At 41.5% G+C, this 21,641-nt stretch overlaps 1 protein-coding gene across 1 annotated transcript; it reads right to left on the minus strand.

Moving 5' to 3' along the window:
- LOC109709071 lies at positions 286-21,546 on the minus strand. The gene is made up of 5 exons (XM_020231143.1): positions 21,520-21,546; positions 21,377-21,432; positions 1,860-2,079; positions 588-728; positions 286-513 (listed from the first exon to the last, which is right to left on the minus strand). The coding sequence occupies exons 1-5, from the start codon at positions 21,544-21,546 to the stop codon at positions 286-288; spliced, it is 672 nt and encodes a 223-aa protein (XP_020086732.1).

Here is a 21,641-nt window from a genome sequence, read left to right on the forward strand (position 1 = left end):
CAAATTTTCCGGAGAGTGGTATAACAGTTCTATTTTAAACTATAACCGCACATTACATATAGAAGTGGATTAACATTAGAACAAAATTTTTCTTTACGCCATAAGTTGTAATACGATATTACAATAAAACGTATAATTTAAAGCAACAAAACCATATTGCATCAGGACCATTGATATAATATAAAGTCTACCACAAAATACTACAACATGTTATATTTGTACAACACAACGACTAACCTAACAATACTATATTTTGATTATTACAGCCTGCATGATACAGGGTGGTCATGTACCCTTGCCACACAAGTTATAGCAGGATGACCACATTATCCCACTTACTATCCCATACATGACAAAAATGGTCAATTTCCGTCTTTTTCTTTTTGCTGCAACTGCGGCTTCTTCCCGCAACTTATTATTGCTTTCTAGTAAACCATTAACCATTGAGATACTCCGGCTCGTAAATTGTGGGTCGTACCACCCAAAATAATTACAAGTGTTACTCTCCTGCATCTGAAAGATAAGACAAATTACACATAAAATAATATCCATATATGAATCAACAGGTTTATAGTAACTAGCTTTACCCTATATCTTGGACAGCCATAAAATCTCCGACCCGGATTGTTTTGTGTCCAAGAGGTCTTAATCGTACAGGGCAATCCACAATGGCAGAGCGGTGTGGATTGGTTGCTTCGACTGCTCGAAGTTGTAAAGCTTGAATCTATCTAACTTGTAATATTATAAAAATAAGAAATGCATACAAACTGACGCAATATTACGACAGATAGTTAGTACAAATATTGAATATAAATCTGGCACATACCGTAAAATAATTTAAAAACTTTAAATACCAGAGTTATATGTACATAACATCAATAGCGGAGCTTATTATCTAATATATACTATTGTAGGTGGAGAATCAACAAAATTATCATCACTATCACAACTAATATATGTCCTAATCAGTCGAGGTTCACTATGCACAGTTCTCTTCGTTCGAAATATTACACTGTTCTTTGGAGGTTGATCAACAAAATTGTCGTCGCTGTCACCGGTATCAGAGATTGTAGTTTTTGAAACCACGTTCACTCGTAATTGATTTACACTTGTACGCAAAGCACATTTTCGGCCCGTACTTAATAACTTGGAGTGCGATTTTCTGTACATGCTTTGAAACTCGACCTACAATATTTAGGATCAATTACACAATATTACACTTAGGAGTGTAAACGAGCCGAACACGAGCGAGCTGGGGTCGGCTCGTGTTCGACGAGCTGGCTCGTTAAAGTATCGAGCCGAAACATTCAGCTCGTGTTTGGCTCGTTTATTAACGAGCCGAAGACGAGCTGGCTCACGAGCCGAAACATTCAGCTCGTGTTTTTCCATGACGAGAGCATGCGATTATTACATATGTAGCCTTACCATCGGTCATTTTTGTTGACCTCTTTACAACTGCAAATTCTATTTCTTGTGCATAATGCTTATAGAAATTAAAAAAGGCATCAAAATTGATAAAAGTCAGTCCAATTTCTGGTGCCGATATATTTACATCCCTAACCTCACTGTTTCTTTCTTCATCCATCTCAAAAATATTAAATCCAAATAATCACTCAACTAAACAAATTTAAGTAAATTGCTCACCTGTAAGACATTATATAGAGTTGGAATACTAAATTAGAATAATAGTGAGCAGGAAAACTATTTGTCAAAATTTAGACATCTAAAGATTCTACTATGCCCTAAAAATATATTATCTATTAACATATAGATCATACATCAAATCAGTGATGAAATTAATCAAATAATTCATCACAATTAAAAATAAATAATTTACTAAAAAATTAAACATCTCATACCTGGTTATATATGTGGCAGTGTACGAATCGTTGAGCTCGGGGTAAACCACGTCGTTCAATTTTGCCGCATCCTCGATTGTCGCCTCCGTACTTGCCGCGTCCAATTTGATCGCAGAATCCGCCTTCGCGCTTCTTTCTCTTCCTCTCGTTCTCCCTGTTTCTAGCACAGCACAACTCCTCTCGCTCCCTCTCGCGCCCTGCCCTCGCTCTCTCTCGCGCCCTGCTCCCGCTCCCGCTCGAGCTCTCCTCTCTCTCTCGGTCGCTCGCTCGCTCGCCTCTCTCTCTTTAGGTCGCTGGCTCGCTCGCTCGCCTCTCTCTCTCAGTCGCTGGCGCGCTCGCCTCTCTCTCTCTTTAGCTCGCTGGCGCCAAAAATTAGGGAAAAAGAGGGAAAAGGTGAGGGGCTAAAATGTGGGAGTGAGGTTAACACTGTTTTTTTTTTTTTTAAACCAAGTTTATATCACCCGTTGGATCAAAGAGTTGTAGGATCTACAACTCAATATGGGGTGTATGGGTAGCACGACTCACATTTTAAACCACAGGGGAGCAAATTGAGAAACTACGAAACCACATAGGGGGTTTTTAAAGTTTTCCTTCTTTTTTTTGTACTTTTGGCCCCTAACCATGCCAGACGTCCTTACTTTGAAAAAGTCTGCAATGAAATCCTTACATTGCCAACGTAGTATATCCGGCCAATCAAAATACATCTCTAGAGATTACCTATCTAATCATGTGTCACGCGCTCAGCACACAGCAAAAGTCTCCGGGCGCATCAACAAATTCGTCACATGTGCGAAAATGTATCCTGCATATGCGAAGCGTTCTAAAACTCTATCAGCAGGCAACAATTCTAACAATCCATAATTAAACAAGTCCTAAAAATTTATAGCTAACAAGTATCACTGCAAAAAATAAAACTAGACCAATCAAATTATTACTATATACAAATCACTACAACTAACAACTTCAAAATATAAATACAAACAAAGGACCCTAAGCATCACCAGTCCCAAACCCTACCAAAGTGCTACGCTAGCTTGTGGTCCTCCTTTATCGCCGCACCCATTGGTATCTACTACGTGATCTTCTTACCTCAGTCGGATGCCGGCGCTAAGGGGTCTGAAAAGTAAACCACGTGAGGTCGTAAGAACTACTGAACAGTAGTCTCCAATAGTGGGTACAATCGATGACAATAGCGGCCTACCTATTAGGTCTACTAGAGGTAAAATATAGAAAATAAACTGAATAAGTACGTGAAATAACTGAACTATATACTAACAAGTCTATCATGCCTTTAGTTGATAATACAAAGTAGTAAATGACTGCCTCATACATTAGTTAAAGTATTCATGATAAATGTACAGTATAACCCTATCAAATACTGACTGATTCAATAGTCTGCTCAAGCCAACGTCACCTCGTATCTAGCCCTAACTTATAGTGGTCCGCTACACATAAGCTACTATTGTCATGCCCGGGCCGCAGCGGAAGCCTGCCCGATGCGTGCATCGAGCGTCCCCGATGCTTACAAGGCGTCTACAAAAATAAGGAATAAATAAGGATAAATTCCTAACAAGGCTATCAGAGCAAGAAAATAAGTCTACTAGGAATGTCCACAACAATAACAACAAACTCAAGATATACAATAGTTCTAAATACAATTAAATACATAAGACAGCTAGAAAATCTCTAAATCAGTACATAATATATCTTTCAACTATAACAAAAAAAAAGATGATAACGGGTCCATCTATGATCACTCCGCAAAGGCTCTAGCTAGTCGCTAACCCCTTGCCACGATCGCTAACCTCTCCCGTTGCGAAAGGCTCTGAAACAAAAATAAACAACCAATAGGGGTGAGAACTATTAAACAATAGTTTCTAATGGGTAAGCCGCCAAGAGTGGCGAAATACACCACTAGATCAACTCAGACATGCTATAATACAATAGGTAAACAAACATAAAGTTAACAAGTAAAATTAAACAGTTTCATTTCAAGTCATGCCTCTACTTGATGAAGTTAACTATCATGTATGTGATGTTCTAATGCCACATATTCAGTTATATGTTTATGCAGGTTTACATGCATATTCATCTTTACTATAATACCGCAAAGAGTAAATTATGCCTTTCATTTTCATCAAATCATGCATCTATACTAATCAATATAGGTGTGGGTTCACTACCACTAAAGATGTCAATGTCAATAATGACTAACATAAAGTCTATTGCTAGAAATGCATCAAAAAAGCCACGAGATAGTAACCCACTAGTATGTCCATCTACTATATATGCATCAACCACGTTGATGTTCAATATCAAGTTAAGTCTCATTACCCAATTAACGAGGGACTTACTCGTAGTAACGTCCCGACTCGTGCCATACCTAATGGCCCCGTAGTAGCATACACTCCTCACGGCGGTCCACTTCGGTGCCCAATCCCGCACGGGCGATCTATCGTCGCAAGGCCAACTCCGGAGTGCCGGCTTGTAGGGAGCGACCCTCACAAGCATGTGCAAATGAGCACAATGGCAAGCAAGTGTGATCATAGCTAGCGTAGGGTCCACAAATCGAATACTCAATCATCATGTCTAAAACATGAAATTTCACTCATCGACTCGACGGTCGGATACTTGATCTTTCATATCATGATTCGTTCACAATTACTTGGGTGGTATGCTCCTACCAACACATAATATGCCTCAACTATGCATTAGTTCATATTTCTATATCCTATGTAGAATGATTCACTATTTTAGTCAAAACTCAATAAGGTTCCATAAACATGCAATTCCCACTATAGTTAAGGAAGTCATTTTCTCATGCCATATGCAAAACTATTACCAAATGTTCACAAGATTCATAATGTATGTCATGCATATCTTTTTCTACCAAAGTCCCCACTACATGGAGTAGAAGTGTCATCATGCAAGCAATTTCATTCTCCTACTATTATATGTCATTATCCCTACTATGGATTGCCCTAAAGGCGTTGAAATCTTATTCCTCATGTCTAAAACATGAAAAATAATTAACGATCTCTAGGTCGAACACAATATCATAAGGTCAAGATCTAATTGTTCAACTAGGTCAAATGCACCATACTTAGCTTCATGTTTACCTTATCATGCACCATGTCACAATGTCACATTTACTTTGTCTATAACAAATATGTAGTCAATATGCAAATTAAACACTTTTCTATTTCATTCACTATGGATGCACCCAATGATGAACCATTAGTCCTTTCTAACATACTTCCTAAGATTACATAAGAGAAAGTTATCATGAAGTGCTAATTAATGCACAAATCCACATTGTAAACCTCTACTTTATAGAGCATAAATTTTCTACACATAATATGTATGAAGCATGTATTCAAAAATTCTATCATATCATATTTAGAATGAATATGCATCTAATTGTGTCTTAAAATCATAGGAAAGACATTGAGAAAGTTCACCCATTTTAGTGAGGTCAAACCCACCAGATACTCCTCGAACCCTTTCGTTTTTTCGAACGAAGTTGTCCACCAAGCTTCTAGCACCCTAAAAGAATTTCTAAAAGGGTTACAAGTTTCGAACGAACCTCATACAAAAATATCCAAAAATCAAGTCTAAATAGGTAGAAAAATATCTTTACCCAAGAAGAACTTGATCAAAATCCAAATTGAAGTTACAAAGTCTCAAATCCCACCTAAAAAAGAGTTCTACACTCATCAATTAGGTTCCAAAAGCCTCATAACAAGAAACCCCAAAATAAACCCTATTTCTTCCAAAACTAGATTTTTATCTACAAATCTTACAAAATTCACCAATAGATATTGCAAGATGAGTATTAACCTTAAGAAAAGCTCCAAATCAAGCTAACTTGAGCTAGGGTTGGAGTGTAACATGCCGAACTTTTATAGTTAGGAAGTTATGGCAGATGTTAGTTTGGAAAGCTGTTCATGGTGTAGTTCCGGTGACGTTCGGGAGCATCCGAGTGTTTTCGGTGCATGATGGACACGGAAACGGAACTCGAATAGCTATGTTAAACTTTGAATTAAATCCGACAAAGCGTGGATGAAAAGAGGATCTAAACGCGCTCAAAAATATGTTTTAGGGGTCTCGGAACGATTAGAGATGAATCGGAGGCCCAACGAGTGAAAACGAAGCAAACCGGAGAAAATTGGAAAAAAAAAAAAGGGTTGATTTTTGGGTTTTGGACCTACGGGGTCCGGACACTAGGGCCAGGGTCCGAACCCCGAGCCCGAAAACTGCCCGGGTGGGCTAGGGCTATTTTGGTAATTTGAGGGGTTGCTTTTTAAAAGAAGGCCTCCACCCTTCTTCTTCCTCCTTCCAGAGCAAACCCACACACGCACACACCTTGGGGTAGAGAGAGAAGCTCCTCTCTCTCTCTCTAGCATTCCCACTTTTCCTCTCTAGATCTCTCTCTCAAATTCGCTGGCTTGGCGGAGAGCGAGCTTGGGAACACGTTGGGAGCGACGGATCGAGTCTTCGTGCGCCCGGTTGAGCGGCGTGCTTCCGACTCGAAGTTCGCATTTTGGTGAGTGTTTAGGATTTTGGTTAAATCCTTTGAGCATGGTATGTTAGTGATCCCTAGACTATTCTAAGCATGCTCTCCATGAATTTCATAGGGTATTTGGATAAATGGGAGATCTAGGGCTTAGAATGGGGGTTTTGGGCAAATAAGGTTTTGATCTAAATCAACCCTATGTTTCTCTAATTAAAGGTTAGAGAAAAGGGTCCCTAACAACTCTAGGTTGCGGATTGACCGGTGTTCGGTGATAGATTGTGAGTTCGAGCCAAACCGGATAACGCGTGCCGCAGGAGGCCGATTGCAAGTGTCAACAAACAATCGGAGAGCATTGCGAGATTGGTTGTGCTTTACCGAAGTGATTAGGTCACTTCCATGTCAAAGTGAAGTGTGGTTTGTCATTGATGCATGTAGCGGTAGTTAATTACATATATGAATACATAAGGTAGATGCCATGTGAATGCATGAAATGATATGTATTAACTATCCTTGATGACAAAGAATATGCATGTTGGCATATTATAGCATTTGCTAGAAAGTATATGCATGTGGATTTATTGTGGAATATTCTAGAAAGTATATGTATGTTGGCAAGTTGTAGAATATGCTAGTTCATATAAGTTGAACATGGGTCGATAATTCTAGGTTGATTAGAGAACTCGACAGTTGGAAAATAAGAACATGAAATCTATGAATCCTAGGTGTGGACAACTAGGATGACAAGTAGATCAAATAGATCGAGTGGCATGAACCTAGTGTCATTGAACATAGGTTGAACAAGTAAACCTAGAGTCGAGATCTAGGTGGAAATGACATAGAACCTAGCGTGGTTGAACCTAGGCTGTGGATTATAGTGGTAGCAGGGCCACTAGGATGTGCATGGGTCGAACCTAGATAGGTCGACAGCATAGGGGGTGTGACTACCCTTTGTAAGATATGGATCTCGAGGATCTAAAAGGTAAGTAACACCTAGAGGGGGGTGAATAGGTGTAACAACGGCAAACTCAAAAATCTCGATGCGAATAAAACAAAATAGCGGAAAAGAAAACAGCACACCGAGAATTTAACGTGGGAAAGCTCCAAATCGGAGTGAAAAACCCACGGGACCAATCACGCAAAGAAAATCCACCAAGAAAACATGAGTACAAGTGATTTTGACCAAAACACACGACTCAATTTACCGATTTCCCGTAGATGACGATCTTCGCCGGTACTCGATCGATAGGAATCCTCCAATCGACCTTGCCGCAACTCCTCGCAGCGTCAACGCCTCAATTCCTCGAAGCGTCCACCGAATCCTCGGCTTCACGCGAGATCCACGCGTCGAACCTCCTTCCGGAGCTTGTAGAATCGAAGATTTGTGATGATTTAACCTTTGAATACCATAAGCTATGAGGGTTCACCTTTAATCAAACATCTACTTGATTCTCGTATGGGTTATCGAGTAAAAACAAAGAATCAAGCCGATTGTTGATTGTTGGAAACTCGTTATGTGGATCAAAGCATTGAAACGGAGAAAATCAGTTTCTAGGGTTTTTAACCAGTAAATATTCAAAGCTCTCTCCTTTTAGATGACCCACATAGCTTATTTATATGTTTAGAAGACTTAGAAGTAGACTAGGATTGTAAAAACTCTTTTTTAAAAACCTATGTCGTCCTAAGAGACCGGTCCTCTGGAGGAGACCGGTCTGTGAGAGACCGGTCTCTCAAGTGAGGAACCAGTCCCTCGCTGCGTGACCAAAATCACAACGTTCGGGAATCGGTCTCTCAAGCTTGAGACCGGTCCCTTGCTGCGCGACAGAAATACCAATGTTCGGGAACCGGTCTCTCATCACAGGGGACCGGTTGCATCAAGGTTCACGTAGTGAGGACCTTAGGGGAACCGGTCTCTTGAACTCTGACACCGGTCCCAGAACACAGAAAAGTTCAGTAAAGTAGTTTTAACACCATCTAAGCCTTCTGAACTTATTCTAACTAGGTATCTTCACCACAAATGATCTTTTCTTCATACCTTAGGTGTCGAGCTTTCCGAATGAGTCTTATTTCTTCAATTTGAATCTTTTCTTCAAAACTTCTGCGATCAACTCTTCAAGACTCCAACCAACTTTACGAAATTCGCCAACCTATAAAATCCTTAACAATCTCCCTCTTTGGCGATTTTGTGACAAAATATACTATAAATTCGTACACAACGCAGAAATAATAAAAAGAAGATCATCGCAATCACCAAACGATAATCTCCTGCATGATCGATCCAATAAATAAAAATTACAATTTTCATAATCTTAATACAAACTCTATGACTTAGACATGGAGTCTTGAAGTCTTGAATTATTCCTGCAAAAACATTCTCAAAACATAATTCAAAATTCTAAATCAGATCAAACAAAGTATCAAGTCATAGTTCATATATCAAACACCTAAAGCACTAACAAACAAATTCATCTAAAGTTCATCACTAAACAAATGACCATCAAAGCTAAATACATCATTATCAAGATCAAGAGCAATCATCATCAAGACTAAAAAACTAACTAAGCATAAAAATGCATCATCATTGCATCATCACATCAAAGACCACCATCTCCATCTCCCCCTTTTTGTCAAAAGCGCAAAAATGACAAAAGAAGAGAACCCAGTAACCTAATTCGACAGCATCCTGGAGTAAAATCTGCTCCGGCAACAGCCTAACTTGTCAAAAATCATATTAAATAAGCGCTTCATCTTGCTTACATCCTTCCGAATCGCAGCTTGCTCCGCAGACAATTTCTAAAGCTCCTCAGATAGACTGTTGCTCACTGATACACAGAGGAAACGGAGATATCTTCCTCAGAAACGTCTAATAAAGGACGTGAAAAGTAAAGCAGTAGCAGGAGGTGGAGCACAGAAGGGGAAGATGCACGCTGAGACGGTTAACGAAGCGGCACCGAGACTTCACAAATGTCCGTTCATTTATCCGAACGACCACAACTGTGCTCATAAGAGTGTACACACGACATCCACATCACGAAGTCCAGCAGAATCTCATGATTTATCAAGTGAAATGCAGCCTTTCATTTTGTCCAAAGTTTTGATGTCTTTTGCCATCCTCCGCAGATTAAGAACGGAATATTCATGTTAATATTCTTTGCACTCACAATATCTGGCCTGCTCGCAGTCAAGTACAAAAGTGCTACCAATCATCTTCCTGTATTGTTTCTCATCCACACTTCTGACCTCTGAATTCAATCCCAGTCCTTTGTTGCTTGACCAGCATTGGAGAGTCAAAATCCTTTGCATTTTCCAATCCAAATTTTGAATCCTAGATGTGTCCATCAAGTCCATGTGAAGTAACTCTAAAGGCTTAGTTGTCCCCAAGTGGTTCAAGTTCTTATAGTGTGGATCTAGTTTGTTCCCAATTGCAACCCCCACACACAGTGTTCTCTTTAAAATCAATCTAGGTACACCTCTAACTACCTCCCTTTGGTTATCTTTGATAGCTCCTTTAAAGTTATGTACCTACTAGTCGTTCATCGCCATAAAGTTTCAGTTTCTAATGACGCTAGGTTACAATGTTCAGCTGGACGAACTAGAAACTAACATAACAATTTCTGAGATCTAATGCCCTTAAAAACAATTTTCATCACGAGTCACATGGCATTCTTTATCAGAAAAGTTCACAGAATACCATCATCACACAGTTGGCTTATGCTTACGAGATTAGATTTGAGCCCTCAACATAAAAAATATCGTTCAACGTAGGGCCATCTGAAATAGTCACTGTTCATTTTCCAACAATTTTTACGACGACCGTCCCCAAAAACAACAAGTCCTCCGGAGATTTTGGTCAAAGAAGTAAACCAATTTTTATCTCCGGTCATGTGACGCGGAACAGCCACTATCCAGATACCATGATAGTTATCGTAAGCATGAAGCGAAGTGTGAATGACTAGGCATGGAAGAGTTCACCTTGCGCACCCAAACCTTACGTGTTTTGGGCTTGTCAGTTCGCTTGCTTTTTGTGATCGTGGCTTGTCGACGATTTAATTGACTTCTTCTTCATATCCTCTCTCTTTGGTTTCCATGCCTGTTTTGCCTTTGATTCCGAGCATTGGTGTACATGTTCATTTCTTCTTATAATCAACCTTCTTTGGAGTCCAAGTTGACTTCCCTCTTGATTTAAGATCATTCTTCATACGTGATGTTCTTTGATTCAAGGCGTTGATGAGCTCATTCCTTTTGTTTGCAGAACTTCTTGATGTCCTAGAGCACCACAAACATGCAAGCTTTGTAGTCAAATTGTTTTGAGAGGGACGAACTTACCATAAGAGCTTAGGAACAGCAGTGATGAATGTCCGCCATCTTTCTTTGTTGTTTGGTCAACATAGGTCCTTCGTACCCAAGTCCAAGTTTTTTTGTTTGACAAGTCCAAGCATCTTGTCGATTTACTTGATCCAGACGAAAATTGTTCAAATCTGACTTTAGTTGAATAATCGTCTTGGTGAATTCCATATTCGCTTCTCTACTTCCGAGTATTGCTTGTGAGAAAAGTGATATCTCCCACTTGAGTCTCTTTTTCCTTTTCAAGTAATGAACCACTTTTCGATCAATGAATTATAGCTTTGTCAAACCATCTCTCTCTTGTTCTAAATCCTTTGTTAGAGAGGCCAACTTTGAATTTTCTTGTTCCAACTCATTATAGGCTTCGCCGCTGTCTCTTGTTATGTTTAGCCATCTTCTTTGATTCAACAACCAATTGTTGATATGCGCGACCAATGTCATCATTCGTCCGATTCTTCATCTGATGAGTTCTCCGAAGAATGTACTTCTCTTGTATAGATTCGTAGAATCGAGTCAGCAGATGCTAACACATAGAAAGTTGAATCCTGTGCAATATGTCCGTGGCATTTACATCCTCTTCACTTGAAAGTGGAATCGTCAGATGAGGAGTCGTCCCAATGATAGCTTGCATCGCTTTCTTCTCAACGACTTTTATTAGGAAGTCAGATGCGATATGACTAAAGCCTCTACACTTGTAGCATTGAATTTGACCTTCACTGCTTTTCTACTCTTTTGTGGAGTTCCTTTTGAGAGTTATCAGATTCTGTATTTTGATGAGGAAGAGGAAGACGAACCCCTTTAGATTTGTTTGTCTTGAAAGAAGTAGACTTGGGAGGAAACTTCTTTCTAAAGTTCCGACGAAACTTCTTTGTAAGAAGTGCTAGTGCTTTTCAAAGTCCTCCAGGCTTTGCTCCGACTCTGAATCTGATGAATTGAAGTGACATCTCCTTTTTGATTTTAGAGCCATCCCTAAGGCTTTAAAAAAAGACTTGAGAAGACGAATTAGAAGGAAAAGTCATTTCATAATTGTAAAGAGCACCTACTAATTCTTCTACTTGAGTTCATCAGGATGTTTGACCGTTTCAATAGCTGCAACCTTAGGACGGAATCGTTCGGGAAGGGTTCTCAAATTTTCGAATAATTTTGGAATCGGAATTTTCTCGCCCAAGTAGCACACATGTTTACAATGTCTTGCAGACGAGTATAGTACTCGGTAAAAGATTCATGTTCTTCCATACGAATGGAATCAAATCTACTAGTAAGCATTGGCAATTTTTTGAATCTTAACAAGCTTGTACCCTCTGTGTTAACTCCAAATGTCCCAATCTCTTTGGCGGTTTCGCACGCCGAGACGCGAGAAAATTCAGTTTGGTTTAAAGCATTGAATAAAGCATTGATACCTTTTCGTTGAACGAAGATAGTCATTTTCTCTTTCGTCCATTTATTCCTAGGTTTCGCACGGTAACATTCTCGACAACTTCGGTAGGTTTTTCCATTCCAATTCAATGCTTGCCAACACCGCTCGTCGATAGCAATAAGAAACCCCTCATACGGACTTTCCAATAAATAGTTAGTGCCATCGAAGAGCGGAGGTCGATTGATGTTACCGCCCTCAGCCATGAATTACAACCTATACCCGCTCTGATACACTTGTAAGATATGGATCCCGAGGATCTAAAAGTAAGTAACACCTAGAGGGGTGAATAGGTGTAACAACGGCAAACTCAAAAATCTCGATGCGAAAAAACAAAATAGCGGAAAAGAAAAACAGCACACCGAGAATTTAACGTGGAAAAACTCCAAATCGGAGTGAAAAACCCAGGACCAATCACGCAAAAGAAAATCCACTAAGAAACATGAGTACAAGATTTTGACCAAAATACACGACTCAATTACCGATTTCCGTAGATGACGATCTTCGCCGGTCCTCGATCGATAGAATTCCTCCAATCGACCTTGCCGCAACTCCTCGCAGCGTCAACGCTCATTCCTCCTGAAGCGTCCACCGAATCATCGGCTTCACACGAGATCCACGCGTCGAACCTCCTTCCGGAGCTTGTAGAATCGAAGATTGTGATGATTTAACCTTTGAATACCATAACTATGAGGGTTCACCTTTAATCAAAAATCTACTTGATTCTCGTATGGGTTATCGAGTAAAAACAAAGAATCAAGCCGATTGTTGATTGTTGAAACTCGTTATGTGGATTCAAAGCATTGAAACGGAGAAAATCAGTTTCTAGGGTTTAACCAGTAAATATTCAAAGCTCTCTCTTTAGATGACCCACATAGCTTATTTATATGTTTAGAAAACTTAGAAGTAATTAGATTGTAAAACTCTTTTTAAAAACCTATGTCGTCCTCAGAGAACCCGGTCTGTGAGAGACCGGTCTCTCAAGTGAGGAACCGGTCCCTCGCTGCGTGACCAAAATCACAACGTTCGGGAACCGGTCTCTCAAGCTTGAGACCGGTCCCTTGCTGCGCGACAGAAATACCAATGTTCGGGAACCGGTCTCTCATCACAGGGGACCGGTTGCATCAAGGTTCACACAGTGAGGACCTTAGGGGAACCGGTCTCTTGAACTCTGACACCGGTCCCAGAACACAGAAAAGTTCAGTAAAGTAGTTTTAACACCATCTAAACCTTCTGAACTTATTCTAACTAGGTATCTTCACCACAAATGATCTTTTCTTCATACCTTAGGTGTCGAGCTTTCCGAATGAGTCTTATTTCTTCAATTTGAATCTTTTCTTCAAAACTTCTGTGATCAACTCTTCAAGACTCCAACCAACTTTACGAAATTCGCCAACCTATAAAATCCTTAACACCCTTGAGACTTGGAAAGTGGATTCCGGAATCCCGGGACTTGTGGAACTCGATAGTTCTTGGCCGCGGGGGCTGTGTGGCATATTCCCTTCCTACCGGAAGAACTTCGATGATAGGATTATAGAAGATTCTTGGCTGCGGGGGCTGTGTGGCATATTCCCCTCCCACCGGAAGAATCTTGGATTGCTAGGGTGCCTGTGGCATATTCCCCTCCCACCGGAAAGATCCCTGACCACAGGTGTACGCGGTTCTTTGCGACCCGTTGGGCGATGTGGTTTGTGGATTTAGGGCTGAGGTGCATATGAGACATCCTTTGCCTCCGGCCCGACAGAGCGCGGTATTCCGCAGATGATTGACTCGAGGCCGAGTCGGGTGGCTAGCTTGGTTAAGATAGATGAAACCTTAAGAGCAAGTGGTAAATGGCATGGATCTAAGGTAGTAGAAATCTTAGAAGCTAGTTGGATATGAGCTATGGATAGCGAAATAGAGAGTAGTATCGGTTGATCGACTTAGTTTATTGTATTGTTGCATGATTTGCATATTGCATGTCTTGAGGCATATGTATGTAATTTAATATTATTTGCATAAAATATCTGTTGGACTAACATGTTTGCAGTGCCTCCTTTGGACCTGGTGAGTCGAGCTTTTCCTTTCGGTTGCCATACCCACTAGGAACTATGGACATAGTTCTCACCCCACGTTATTTTGGAGGATTTCAGGTTCACACGCGAGCAGCGCGGCGGCACGAGAAAATGGCGTAGCTCCGTAGATAGTGCCCTACCATTGTGACCAGAGATAGCGGTAACCCGAAATGGTCTAGCTTAAGGGTGGAAATGAAAAGAACAAATTTGTAATAACTAGATTGTATTTGGAGGTTAATGTAATGTAATGTAAAACTGAGATGAATGCTTGTAATACTTTAGCATTTATGTTTTGGATACCTTCTTTATGCAATCTGTGTTTGAATATTGTTCTTGGTTGGAACCTCGTGTATTGTATTGATTGCGACGCCTTGAACGTACAGGAAAAACTCTGTCCGTTCGGCGGTCTGCTGGCATGCCCGAATCCGACCAAACAGGCGTGTCTCGGGGGCGTGACAGATTGAATGGTATCAGAGCATAAAGAGAATAATAGAAATGATTTAGATGGACCTAGGAGACCCTAGGATAGTAAACCATAGAGGTTAAGGCTTGTGAGAGACGAGGACTTGTGACTTGCGGCGAAAGGTTAATGGATTCGGTTGTGTTGTACACCTCTAAAATAGATGTTAGAGGTAGATTCAAGGCGNACCTAGGAGACCCTAGGATAGTAAACCATAGAGGTTAAGGCTTGTGAGAGACGAGGACTTGTGACTTGCGGCGAAAGGTTAATGGATTCGGTTGTGTTGTACACCTCTAAAATAGATGTTAGAGGTAGATTCAAGGCGTGGTGTATTCTCACCCAAGTGTGTTCATGTTGGCGCGCGACAACATGAAACCGAGTGATGAGAATAGATGTCTTTGCGTGACTTTCGCCCAATTTGAGTCGGTGTTAATTGTTTCGTGTTCGACCCAGAGAGTCAAGGATTAACTGAGTTGTCGTGTTTCAGGAAATGATGGCACCGCGTAGGCGATCTTCATCTAGATCGGCGTGGGATAGGACAAGTGATGTCCTTGAGCAGTCCGAGGTGAGCAGAGACTTGGAACTTCACGAGCAGTTCGCCACACTCGGGGAGTGGTGAGGCAACAAGTCGATGTGGTGTAGCGACAGGAGGAGGCTGTCATGCACCAGGAGGAGCGGTTAGAGAGACTCCAGGAAACGGTGGATCAGCTGGTGACCGCACCAGTTTTGGCTCGTCAAGTACGGTCGGGAGTCGCGGCGGAGGCATTTCCGTCGAGGTCGGGCAATCCGACTTCTAGCACTTCAGAAGTGGAGGCGGAGAGGGAGCGAGCTTTGGCGGCCCTCATGACCTTCAAAAAATTTGATCCACCTACCTTTGATGGAGAGGATGTAGATCTGTGGACCGTGGAGTTGTGGATCGACTCCATGGAGACTCTCTTTGAGAACCTGTACACTGTGGAGCGGGACAAGGTACACTTGGTTGTGCATTGTTTGCAACAGTCGGCGAAGGTGTGGTGGAAAGGCGTGAGCGGAACCAATCGCCTAGTCTCCCTCCTATGACTTGGGAAGAGTTTCGGGGATTGATATTCTCTACCTATTTCCCCGATAGTGAAAAGAGAAAGCTTCAAGAAAGATTTAGGAAGCTGCGGCAAGGAGACCGCACTGTGAGGCAATACGAGCGGGAATTCTCCTGTATCGTGAATTGTGTCCCAAATGTGGTACGGGATGATAAGGATATGGCCGATTGCTTTGTGCAGGGACTTCAGCCGGACATTTTCAAAGTTGTACACAATCTGAAGTTGTAGACTTTTCACGAAGTCTTGGATCGTGCCTTGTGGGTGGAACAAGGCAATGCATTTGTGCGGGAGGAGCGCGAGTCTTATTACAAGGAAAAGAAAAAAGGACAGCCAACGAGTGGATCCGGTGGCAAGTCAAGTTCTCAACAAACTTCGATGTGTTCGCGCTCGCGATCCCGAGCCCCGGGGACTTACCGCACTGGGTCCTCGGCAAGATGTGTTGTTTGTGGGGGTCCTTATTACCCACAACAGTGTGAGCAGCGAGAGGGCAAGTGCTATAGGTGTGGGCAAACGGGCCATGCGCGGGACGAGTGTCCGCAAGGTGATAGCCGGGCCCTGACACTGGCGACGATCTTTTTCTCTTCGGGACAGCCTGCAAGTGTGTCACCTGCGGCATGGTCGGAAGAGTGGGCGTTGAGGATGATGCAACCGGAGAGTTCACGGCGGATGCCAGGTGGCCATGGATACCCGACCCGGGTTGTGGAGCCTGCTGCTACCGACGATGTCATGGCAGGTATGGTTTAGTTGAAGCAAACATATGTTCCTGCATGACGTAAAGCTGGTGCATTGCATGCATTTATCATGTGGTCAATTACTACTATTTATACATTGTATAATAGGGACCATGGGGACGGGTAGGTATAGATACTCGGGCATGCTCACGCAGTGAGAGCGTAGCACCTGCCGGTGCAGGTAGAGAACTAGATGGCACTAGCAAATTGCTAGTAATGGTCTAATGGTGAGACTCGTGGTAGATATGGAATTGGCGGACCGACTCTCAAAATAATGTGAGTTGCTGATGGCGAGTGTCGAGTCGTGATGTTCATAGATCTCTTGAGAGTTCGAAAATTTTGAATGTTGCTCCAGTAGATCGAACAGTGAAAGTGGAATCACTATTGAGAGAATAATTAGTTAGTGGCCTAGTTAGTGGCCAAGTGCGGGCACGTGGGCCTAGTAGTACCTCGAATTGAGGTAGGTGAGTCGTGCTCGTGTGGTCGGTATGCATAGGCAAGATTGCCTAATGCCGGACTTAGTGTGGAATGCTATAGAGACGTGCGACGCTCAAGTGTAGGTACTCGTGTAGTGAGATCAGTCGGGAGAGTGAGTTGGCAGTAGCACTTGAGCATTACTAAGTGTGAAGCGTGCCATGGATCACTCGTAAGGCTGGTGGCTCGCACTAGGTGCTTAGGAGCCGGTAGTGGTACGTGTTGCTTGATAGAGCGTGTCGTGTGAGACGACGGTTGTGGGTATTGCTTGAGGACGATCCGTGCATGGACCACTTGTGTACTACAGAGCCTGGGGCCATATGGGCAGGCGCAGTCAGCTGTGTGTGATAGCGGCACGGTACTTACGTGTAGGGCAGAGGTTTGGTCCGGGAGGTAGTTCGAGCTTGGACCCGGCTACGTGGAATGCCACATGTTAGATCGTGTGATCGATGATGCACCGAGAGTGCGGCTGTGACCCAACCCGAGGATTTGTAGTGGTTTAGGGTCATGGTTGCTCCTGGTTGGAGTGTGTGCGAATTCCCAAGTGAGAATTTCGCCCAGTAATGATGATTGGGTCTACGCTTGCGAGCGAGTAACGTCGCGCGTATTGCGATAGGTTTAGATTGTAGGCCTACGTAGGATTGGTGACCTTTAGTCCACCTGTGGAAACCGAAGTAAGCGATTTGGCCGATCACTCTGTCGAGGAGTTTGGCTTGGATTCACGAACAGAGTGTTCATGTGAGTTTGTTGTAAGAACGAGTTGGTGTTGGCCTTGGCAATTGAAAGAGAAAGTGAAGTGGTCTCTAGGAGACACTTGGATCATGGATAGCCACGCAGAATTGAGACTAATGCTCTTTAGAGGATTGACATTGGAGATGTGCCGGAGTGTGCCATCTCGCTATAGAGCAAAAATTCGATTGTGATGGGAACTCTCGCGATTGGACGATGCACCTCTGATATTGCTTCTAAGCAATGCCGATGATCGAAGGATTCGGTGGAATTGTGAAGGAGTAGGTCCTTCTTGTGCTGGGTAGTGAGTGGTGTTGGAGCGTGTAGAGTCGTCGAGTATTGACTTGCGCTGCCACTATGACTCGCAAGACCCATGATGCACTTCTGGTATCACATTCCGCTATTGTGATTGCGATTGAACCCACATCTTTCGGTATGAGCCGCTTAAGCAGTCACAATAGTGTGAAGCCGCTCTGGAGTGGGAAAGTGCATTGGTGTCCTCGATTGCTCGATAAGTCGAGTTAAAGTGTGGTTTAGATTTCGAGGACGAAACTCTTTTTAAGGAGGGGAGGATGTAACATGCCGAACTTCTATAGTTAGGAAGTTACGGCGAATGTTAGTTTGGAAAGCTGTTCATGGTGTAGTTCCGGTGATGTTCGGGAGCATCCGAGTGTTTTCAGTGCGTGTTGGATGCGGAAACGGAACTCGAATAGCTATGTTAAACTTTGGATTAAATCCGGCAAAGCGTGAAAGAGGATCTAAACGCGCTCAAAAATGTGTTTTAGGGGTCTCGAAACAATTAGAGATGAATCGGAGGACCAACGAGCGAAAACGAAGCAAACCGGAGAAAATTGGAAAAAAAGGGCTGATTTTTGGGTTTCGGACCTACGGGGTCCGGACCTCGAGCTCGAAAACTGCCCAGGTAGGCTGGGGCTATTTTGGTAATTTGAGGGGTTGCTTTTTAAAAGAAGGCCTCCACCATTCTTCTTTCTCCTTCCACAGCAAACCCACACACACACACCCCTTGGGGTAGAGAGAGAAGCTTCTCTCTCTCTCTAGCTTTCCCACTTTCCCTTTCTAGATCTCTCTCTCAAATTCACGGGTTGGCGGAGAGCGAGCTTGGGAACACGTTGGGAGCGACGGATCGAGTCTTCGTGCGTCCGGTTGAGCGACGTGCTTCCGACTCGAGGTTCGCATTTTGGTGAGCGTTTACGATTTTGGTTAAATCCTTTGAGCATGGTATGCTAGTGATCCCTAGACTATTCTAAGCATGCTCTCTATGAATTTCATAGAGTATTTGGAGAAATGGGAGATCTAGGCGTAGAATGGGGGTTTTGGGCAAATGAGAGTTTTTATCTAAATTAACCCTATGTTTCTCTAATTAAAGGTTAAAGAAGGGTCCCTGACAACTCTAGGTTGCGGATTGACCGATGCTCGGTGATCGATTGCGAGTTCGAGCCGAACCGGATAACACGTGCCGCGGGAAGCCGATTGCAAGTGTCGACAAGCAATCAGAGAGCATTGCGAGGTAGGTTGTGCTTCACCGAAGTGATTAGGTCACTTTCATGCCAAAGTGAAGTGTGGTTTGTCATTGATGCATGTAGCGATAGTTAATTCCATATATAAATGCATAAGGTAAATGCCATGTGAATGCATGAGATGATATGTATTAACTATCCTTGGATGACAAAGAATATGAAGTGTGGTTGGCTTTATTATTTTATTTTATTTGTTACTGTTTTTTTTATCGTATCGCACGCGTCTGTTACGCGCGCGCGCTCGTGCTTCGCTCACTCTCATGCGCAAGAGGCGGAGAGACGTTGCATCGTAGAACGTGGCCAACATTCTAATTTTTACCCACTTTATTATAAAGCTTCACTATTCACCTGTTTACACATGACAGTGAGAAAGCTTGTCTTCCATAGAAACAAAAAAGAAATATTGTGGAGAGTTAATCAAATTCTCTTTTTATTTTAATATAATTTTGGCTTGATATTTTTTTTATCATCGGGTGTTGAAAGAAGCTTCGTCAACCTCTTCCGCGTTCGTGTCCGTAGGAGGAGAAATTCCGGTCGTATCTTGGGGCGGTGTTTTCGGTTAATCCTGCACGAAGGACAGGCAAACGCCTTAGGGTAGTGCCTCGCACGCTTCCGGAGCTAATTAATTTTGGATTTCCTTTTCTGGGATATAGCGAATATCTGTAAGTTGATTTTATTAATTCCATCACAAAATTAGTTAGATTTGTATCACAATCGGATTTTCGTTGCAGTTTTTTCCCCAACAATCTTAGGCGTATTTCGATTTGATTGCGATTAAAATCTAACGAGTGCTAATCCGGAAAAAAAAAAAGAGAAAAAATTATCGTGCATATTATTGTTTGACAACTTGTTTGTATGATTGACATACAAATATAAATAAATTGGGATTAGCATTCTCAAATTCTAATTGCATATAGTTTATTTGCAAATTATTACTTCTCTTATTTGCTTTGGGGTGTTTTTAATTAGGATTTATAAAGGATTTTACTGTTCTACTATAGGTTTTAAAAAACATATATTGCTACAGTAATTTTTATGTTAGTTGTACGGATATTTAAAAAATTGCTACAGTAATTTTTTAAAAAAAAAGGTTGCTAAAGTTTTTTCTTTTGCACAGTTTGGATCTTTTTTTAAAACTTAATTTTGAAAAAAAAGGGTTTTTGTTATAGTAAAAATAAATTTTCCCTCGTATCGTTTTTTGAGTTTGCTACAGTAAAATTTTTTTGAAAGAAAAAAAAAGAAAACAAAAAATCTATTTTGAGTAGGAATCAAACCATCAACTGGTTAGCTCAACTACTTTATAAAATCAAGCCCTCACCAGCAAGCCCAATTTCAATTTTGTAATCTTTTTTGTTTCAGTATTTATATATAATCTGTTTGCTGCATAAAGAGTTTTTGATTGCATATATCTGTTCAAGATTACTTAATTGAAATCAAACATTAAATTGTTTGGGACATATATTTGCTGCTGAACGAACTTTTATAAGAGATTAAGTTTAAACACTTAAATCCTAAAATATTATGGTTGACTAGGGTAAAAACTTTAACAACATGTTTGTTTTTCTAAAAAGGTTTTTTGAACCTTTTTTGCAGCTCTTTTCAATCATCCTTAGTTTTCTTACTCCCTCAACTAGATTGTTTAGAATGGCTTTTGATGATACTTCTAGCCTTAAACCAGAAAAATTTAAAGGGATAGGATTTTTGAGGTGGCAAGAACAGTTAGAGGCTTGGCTTATCACCTTAGGCCTTATAACTGTAATTGGAAAAACACCTCCTTATCCTACTTCTAAAAATTCTTCTGGTCCTCCCATAGTAACTCCTCCATCAGATTCTTCTAAATCTGCTACCACCTCAGTTACAGAACCTAAATCAGATAAATCTCCCGAGGAAATTGAATTTCACTGAAGGTTTAGAATACTTAGCTGCCTATTTGACGAATTTTATGAACCTATAGGAAATATCAAACTGCCAAAGATTTATAGTTTGTCCTAGAAGATGCCTACATTAGAGATAATAAAGGTGTGGCCAGATTTACCATTACCGATTTTAACAATTTTAAAATAGTAGACAACATTCCTATAAACGATCAAATCCACCAATTTCAGAATTTTGTCCAAGAGATTCATAGAAATGGATCAACCCTAGATGAAACCTATCAGGCAACCTGTCTATTGGATAAATTACCTCCTTCCTGGACCAAATTTGCCCAAGATCTTAGACGTTCCAAGGAAACTCTTAAACTTAGATCGGTAATCCAAGCTGTTAGAATAGAAGACCAATATCGACTTAGGGAGATTAAACCGTCCAATAACCGATCAAACATAAACCTGACCAAGATTCAGAACAAGAGCCATGAGCTTAAACCCAAAGGTAAAAATTTTAAACCTAAAGGTAAAAGTTTTAAAGGTAGGAACCCAAATCGAAACTGGAACCATACCTAGAAACCCAA

This window comes from Ananas comosus, linkage group 4, assembly GCF_001540865.1.
Source record: "Ananas comosus cultivar F153 linkage group 4, ASM154086v1, whole genome shotgun sequence".
NCBI classification, from domain to species: Eukaryota; Viridiplantae; Streptophyta; class Magnoliopsida; order Poales; family Bromeliaceae; genus Ananas; species Ananas comosus.